This window comes from Geotrypetes seraphini, chromosome 10 (genome assembly GCF_902459505.1).
Source record: "Geotrypetes seraphini chromosome 10, aGeoSer1.1, whole genome shotgun sequence".
NCBI lineage: Eukaryota > Metazoa > Chordata > Amphibia > Gymnophiona > Dermophiidae > Geotrypetes > Geotrypetes seraphini.
This window is the reverse complement of record NC_047093.1, coordinates 130,030,449-130,038,355: the sequence shown is the minus strand read 5'-3', so window position 1 is coordinate 130,038,355 and position 7,907 is coordinate 130,030,449. Positions and strand designations below refer to the sequence as shown.

General features: G+C 44.3%; 1 protein-coding gene across 2 annotated transcripts in view; it reads left to right on the top strand.

Moving 5' to 3' along the window:
- The first annotated feature begins 5,488 nt into the window (after positions 1–5,488).
- Positions 5,489–7,907, top strand: part of GORAB (golgin, RAB6 interacting) — a 41,500-nt gene continuing 39,081 nt past the window's right edge. For both annotated transcript variants that reach the window (XM_033959908.1, XM_033959907.1), the window contains exon 1: positions 5,489–5,681. In XM_033959908.1, the coding sequence (XP_033815799.1) occupies positions 5,624–5,681 (58 nt within the window). In that variant the 5' untranslated portion in view covers positions 5,489–5,623. The remainder of the gene's footprint in view (positions 5,682–7,907) is intronic.

The window sequence follows — 7,907 nt, the reverse complement described above, 5'->3', positions numbered from 1 at the left end:
CACCCAGAAGAGTGTTAACTGCGAAACATCCCCGGGCTCTCTCCGCATAATAAGTGAATAAATAAAGTGCAATATGTGTGAAAAAATATGATTAAATAAAAAAACACACCAATGAATTAAGTTGAAATTTGTCTCTATCCCCCAATCATGGGGCCAAAAGGAAAATGAGTGTCCAAATCTGACCAAGCTGAACACAAACTAGAAGAACTTAGGTTCTCCGTGTGTAGGCAGTCAGCAAAAGATGGCTTCGTCCTTGTCAGCAAAAGATGGCTTCGTCTTTCAATTGCAGGTCCAAAAACTCTGATAGAGGCTCCAATACTGAGCCTATGCTAGTAATTGAACGAGGGCTCATGTTTACGAAGCCGTTGTACTATCTTAGCAGGTACTTCTTGTTTAGCTGATAATTGCTTTTCTAATCTTTTAGAGATTTTTCAGTTTTTTGTTATTATTTTTTTGGATTTTGCTGTTTCCCAGTTGGCTGACTTTTGTGACAGTTCTGCCGTCATCACGTTGGTTCATGATGACGGGGCACCTTGCTTTTGATACTTGGAGTTTAGCGGTGGCGACCTTTAGCCACTAGCAAAAAACAAAAGGAATTGACCCCGAAATATCCACAAAAAAGAAAATCCAGAGAAAACTAAAAAAACTCTGTGGAGTGACGATGTTCCGAAATGGACTTTATTTGAAAGTGTCAAAGTTCCAAAGGTCCACTGAAATCATCCACATAAAAATGAATCATCCACATAAGAGCCTTAAAGGACCTAGTCCGCTAGGGATACAGGACCCAACACGGTCTGCGTTTCGACAAAAAGTCTTCTTCAGGGGTCTCTATAAAGGTGAATACGTGGGAAACAATTGTGTGGTGAGCCGGAAGTGAGACACTGCTTGCAATATCTTTGCCTTGAATTTTAGACCAAAAAACAAAAGGAATTGACCCCGAAATATCCACAAAGAAGAAAAGCCAGAGAAAACCAAAAAAAACTCTGAAGTGACGATGTTCCTAAATGGACTTTATTTGAAAGTGTCAAAGTTCCAAAGGTCCACTGAAATCATCCACATAAAATAATTCCATCCACATAAAAGTAAATCATACACATAAGAGCCTTAAAGGACCTAGTCCGCTAGGGATACAGGACCCAACATGGTCCGCGTTTCGACAAAAAGTCTTCTTCAGGAGTCCCTGGGGGTCCTATAAAGCAGTGATTCCCAACCCTGTCCTGGAGGAACACCAGGCCAATCGGGTTTTCAGGCTAGCCCTAATGAATATGCATGAGAGAGATTTGCATATGATGGAAGTGATAGGCATGCAAATTTGCTTCATGCATATTCATTAGGGCTAGCCTGAAAACCCAATTGGCCTGGTGTTCCTCCAGGACAGGGTTGGGAACCACTGCTATAAAGGTCCTATAAAGGTGAATACGTGGCTCACCACACAATTGTTTCCCACGTATTCACCTTTATAGGACCCCCAGGGACTCCTGAAGAAGACTTTTTGTCGAAACGCGGACCGTGTTGGGTCCTGTATCCCTAGCGGACTAGGTCCTTTAAGGCTTTTATGTGGATGAAATTATTTTATGTGGATGATTTCAGTGGACTTTTGGAACTTTGACACTTTCAAATAAAGTCCATTTAGGAACATCGTCACTCCACAGAGGTTTTTTGGTTTTCTCTGGACCTTTAGCCGCTAGCATTTGAAGTAAGCTCATGTTTACGAAGTTGTTGTACAATCTTAGCAAGTCTTTTTGTTCGTCTGACAATTGGTTTTTTATTTATTTTTTGAGATTTTTGGCAGCTTTTTATAATTTATTTTGATTTTTACTTAAATTTCCGATTCTCTGTTTCCCAATTGGCTGATCTTTTTGACAGCTCTGCCATCATCACGTTCGTTCATGATGACATGGCTTTTTTCCTCTGATATTTGAAGCTTAGTGGCGGCAAGGAGGCAGTGCATGCAAATCCATCTCATACATATTCATTGTGGATATCCTGAAAACCTGACCTGGTTCTGGCTCTCTAGGACCGGAATTGCCTACCTCTGGTGACACAGAAAAATTTCAGGTATAGCCTGAATCATTACTAATTTCTAGTATCTAGTGCTCACATGTGAACTATTTTCCTACTGTGCTAATATTTTCACATAAAATACCTTCAAATTATGTGTAAATATTAGACCGATGTGCAGGGCAAGACAGGTCCCAGGTCCTATCGGACATTTTGGTATATGACATAGAGCAGTGATTCCCAACCCTGTCCTGGAGGAACACCAGGCCAATCGGGTTTTCAGGCTAGCCCTAATGAATATGCATGAGAGAGATTTGCATATGATGGAAGTGATAGGCATGCAAATTTGCTTCATGCATATTCATTAGGGCTAGCCTGAAAACCCAATTGGCCTGGTGTTCCTCCAGGACAGGGTTGGGAACCACTGACATAGAGCAGGGGTCTCAAAGTCCCTCCTTGAGGGCCGCAATCCAGTCGGGTTTTCAGGATTTCCCCAATGAATATGCATGAGATCTATGTGCATGCACTGCTTTCAAAGTATATTCATTGGGGAAATCCTGAAAACCCGACTGGATTGCTGCCCTCAAGGAGGGACTTTGAGACCCCTGGTTATAGACACTAATCATTTTATTGAATAGGGTCTTTTGTCCAAGTCTAAGCCAATTAAAACGACTTAATTTTTGAGCCTAAGTTCTGAACTCTCTTTCCCCTCCCTCATTCACCCAGGTCACCCCCTTTTTACGGTTGTAGCAGCCCAAAAGCCCATTAGATCAGTGGTTCCCAACCCTGTCCTGGTGGACCACCAGGCCAATCGGGTTTTCAGGATAGCGCTAATGAATATGCATGGAGCAGATTTGCATGCCTTGCACTTCCATTATATGCAAATCTCTCTCATGCATATTTATTAGGGCTAACTTGAAAACCTGATTGGCCTAATGGTCCTCCAGGACAGGGTTGGGAACCACTGCGTTAGATTGCATGAAAGTTAGAGAAACCCATCCAGGGCCGCCCAACTCCGCCTCCGGGTTTGCAGGATAGCGCTAATGAATATGCCTGGCACTTCCATTATATGCAAATCTTTCTCATGCATATTTATTAGGGCTAACTTGAAAACCCGATTGACCTAATGGTCCTCCAGGACAGGGTTGGGAACCACTGCGTTAGATCGCATGAAAGTTAGAGAAACCCATCCAGGGCCGCCCAACTCCACCTCCGGGTTTTCAGGATAGCACTAATGAATATGCCTGGCACTTCCATTATATGCAAATCTTTCTCATGCATATTTATTAGGGCTAACTTGAAAACCCGATTGGCCTTATGGTCCTCCAGGACAGGGTTGGGAACCACTGCGTTAGATCGCATGAAAGTTAGAGAAACCCAGCCAGGGCCGCCCAACTCCGCCTCCGGGTTTTCAGGATAGCGCTAATGAATATGCCTGGCACTTCCATTATATGCAAATCTTTCTCATGCATATTTATTAGGGCTAACTTGAAAACCCGATTGGCCTAATGGTCCTCCAGGACAGGGTTGGGAACCACTGCGTTAGATCGCATGACAGTTAGAGAAACCCAGCCAGGGCCGCCCAACTCCGCCTCCGGGTTTTCAGGATAGCGCTAATGAATATGTCTGGCACTTCCATTATATGCAAATCTTTCTCATGCATATTTATTAGGGCTAACTTGAAAACCCGATTGGCCTAATGGTCCTCCAGGACAGGGTTGGGAACCACTGCGTTAGATCGCATGAAAGTTAGAGAAACCCATCCAGGGCCGCCCAACTCCGCCTCCGGGTTTTCAGGATAGCGCTAATGAATATGCCTGGCACTTCCATTATATGCAAATCTTTCTCATGCATATTTATTAGGGCTAACTTGAAAACCCATTGGCCTTATGGTCCTCCAGGACAGGGTTGGGAACCACTGCGTTAGATCGCATGACAGTTAGAGAAACCCAGCCAGGGCCGCCCAACTCCGCCTCCGGGTTTTCAGGATAGCGCTAATGAATATGTCTGGCACTTCCATTATATGCAAATCTTTCTCATGCATATTTATTAGGGCTAACTTGAAAACCCGATTGGCCTAATGGTCCTCCAGGACAGGGTTGGGAACCACTGCGTTAGATCGCATGAAAGTTAGAGAAACCCATCCAGGGCCGCCCAACTCCGCCTCCGGGTTTTCAGGATAGCGCTAATGAATATGCCTGGCACTTCCATTATATGCAAATCTTTCTCATGCATATTTATTAGGGCTAACTTGAAAACCCATTGGCCTTATGGTCCTCCAGGACAGGGTTGGGAACCACTGCGTTAGATCGCATGACAGTTAGAGAAACCCAGCCAGGGCCGCCCAACTCCGCCTCCGGGTTTTCAGGATAGCGCTAATGAATATGTCTGGCACTTCCATTATATGCAAATCTTTCTCATGCATATTTATTAGGGCTAACTTGAAAACCCGATTGGCCTAATGGTCCTCCAAGACAGGGTTGGGAACCACTGCGTTAGATCGCATGAAAGTTAGAGAAACCCATCCAGGGCCGCCCAACTCCGCCTCCGGGTTTTCAGGATAGCGCTAATGAATATGCCTGGCACTTCCATTATATGCAAATCTTTCTCATGCATATTTATTAGGGCTAACTTGAAAACCCGATTGGCCTAATGGTCCTCCAGGACAGGGTTGGGAACCACTGCGTTAGATCGCATGAAAGTTAGAGAAACCCATCCAGGGCCGCCCAACTCCGCCTCCGGGTTTTCAGGATAGCGCTAATGAATATGCCTGGCACTTCCATTATATGCAAATCTTTCTCATGCATATTTATTAGGGCTAACTTGAAAACCCGATTGGCCTAATGGTCCTCCAGGACAGGGTTGGGAACCACTGCGTTAGATCGCATGAAAGTTAGAGAAACCCATCCAGGGCCGCCCAACTCCGCCTCCGGGTTTTCAGGATAGCGCTAATGAATATGCCTGGCACTTCCATTATATGCAAATCTTTCTCATGCATATTTATTAGGGCTAACTTGAAAACCCGATTGGCCTAATGGTCCTCCAGGACAGGGTTGGGAACCACTGCGTTAGATCGCATGAAAGTTAGAGAAACCCATCCAGGGCCGCCCAACTCCGCCTCCGGGTTTTCAGGATAGCGCTAATGAATATGCCTGGCACTTCCATTATATGCAAATCTTTCTCATGCATATTTATTAGGGCTAACTTGAAAACCCGATTGGCCTAATGGTCCTCCAGGACAGGGTTGGGAACCACTGCGTTAGATCGCATGAAAGTTAGAGAAACCCATCCAGGGCCGCCCAACTCCGCCTCCGGGTTTTCGCTCGAATTGCCCGCCAGGCTTAAAGATGGCGGCGAGCAGCACAAAAAATCCATCTGCCCCCCCCCCCTCCCCTCAACATGTTCTTTCCACGGCATCCAGGACAGTCGAGCCTGCGAGGGAGAAGCTTTCCCGCCTTCACCTAGACTCGTGAAGCCGCCGCCGCCTCCCCCCCTTCCCCGGTGCAGTTCTTGTTCGGGGGTTTGGCACCGCGAGGGGCAGCCCCCGGTGGGTCCTCGACGTGGCAGTTGCCGCGCAGGCGCGGTAGCAAAAGCAGGAAGCGGCCGCCTGAGTCCCGCGGGCATGGCGGGCTGGGCGGGCTTCTCGGAAGAGGAGCTCCGGCGACTGAAGCTGCAGAAAGGTAAAGTGCTGGGGGGGGGTGGAGTTCATCTCGACACCTTCCTGGTCTTATCTGATACATCTCTAGTCGAATAATCGGTGCCTGCTCAAACGTGGTTCGTGCCCTGCCCCGGGAGCGATCGGCAGCAGCGGTGACGTCGCCCGAGGGTGGGAGGCAAACGACAGAACGTTCAGTAGCAGCTACGCGTTCTGTCGTTTGAATATGCAAATGAGAACAGCCGCGTCAAAAAGTACATGCGTTTACTTAGGGCAGGGGTGTCAAAGTCCCTCCAGTCGGATTTTCAGGATTTCCCCAATGAATATGCATGAGATCTATTTGCATGCACTGCTTTCATTGTAAGCCAATAGATCTCATGCATGAGATCTATTGCATGAGACTGCTTTCATGCATGAGACTGCTTTCATGCATGAGTGCATGAGACTGCTTTCATTGTAAGCTAATAGATGTCATGCGTGAGATCTATTTGCATGCACTGCTTTCATTGTAAGCTAATAGATGTCATGCGTGAGATCTATTTGCATGCACTGCTTTCATTGTAAGCTAATAGATGTCATGCATGAGATCTATTTGCATGCACTGCTTTCATTGTAAGCTAATAGATGTCATGCATGAGATCTATTGCATGAGACTGCATGAGACTGCTTTCATGCATGAGACTGCTTTCATGCATGAGTGCATGAGACTGCTTTCATTGTAAGCTAATAGATGTCATGCATGAGATCTATTTGCATGCACTGCTTTCATTGTAAGCTAATAGATGTCATGCATGAGATCTATTTGCATGCACTGCTTTCATTTTAAGCTAATAGATCTCATGCATGAGTTCTATTTGCATGCACTGCTTTCATTGTAAGCCAATAGATCTCATGCATGAGATCTATTGCATGACTGCTTTCATGCATGAGACTGCTTTCATTGTAAGCTAATAGATGTCATGCATGAGATCTATTTGCATGCACTGCTTTCATTGTAAGCTAATAGATGTCATGCGTGAGATCTATTTGCATGCACTGCTTTCATTGTAAGCTAATAGATGTCATGCGTGAGATCTATTTGCATGCACTGCTTTCATTGTAAGCTAATAGATGTCATGCGTGAGATATATTTGCATGCACTGCTTTCATTGTAAGCTAATAGATGTCATGCGTGAGATATATTTGCATGCACTGCTTTCATTGTAAGCTAACAGATCTTATGCGTGAGATCTATTTGCATGCACTGCTTTCATTGTAAGCTAATAGATGTCATGCATGAGATCTATTTGCATGCACTGCTTTCATTGTAAGCTAATAGATGTCATGCATGAGATCTATTTGCATGCACTGCTTTCATTGTAAGCTAATAGATGTCATGCATGAGATCTATTTGCATGCACTGCTTTCATTGTAAGCTAATAGATGTCATGCATGAGATCTATTTGCATGCACTGCTTTCATTGTAAGGCTAAAAGATCTCATGCATATTCACTGGGGGAATCCTGAAAACCCGACTGGATTGCGGCCCTCGAGGAGGGACTTTGACACCCCTGAGTCTTAGGGACTGTGAAAAGATGTAGCAAAAGAGGAATCGGACACAGATCTAATGATCTCTAAGAGAAAATTTCAATAGGAATACTCAGTATTAATAAATGCACTATATAAATGAAATGTTTTTGAGAATTCCACTAATATTTTTTCATACACAATGACCAGATGCTGGGTCTGGCTATAAGGACTTCAGTCCTTGGGAAGATTACACATTTCTGAGTGTATGTATAACATCTTTATTAATATTGAGTATTCCTATTGAAATTTTCTCTTAGAGATCATTATATATGTGTTTGATACATTTTTCTGATCTCTACATATTCACACCACCAAATAGTTTTAGTACATTTCCCTATTTATGTTTTTGGGAAAAAGAGGAATAGTCTAATAGTCTCAATATACTGTATTCAACTTTCACATTTTAAGTCAGAGCCAATGATTAATAGAAGATTCTCTGATTGCCTGACCAATAGCAGGAAAAAGCCTCAAATCCCCGTATACTACCAGTATGTAAACTCATGCAGGCTATACTAGAAAGGGAAGCTATGTCATTGGCTTAAAAAAACCCCTCCTAGTTAAACAAAATCTATGCTATATATAAAAGTGGGTAAATAAATAACAGTAAATAGAATCGCTCCACTTATTAGGCTGAGCATTATCCCAACGGAAGAAAAAGCCTCCGGTTTGTTCTGGCAGAGCA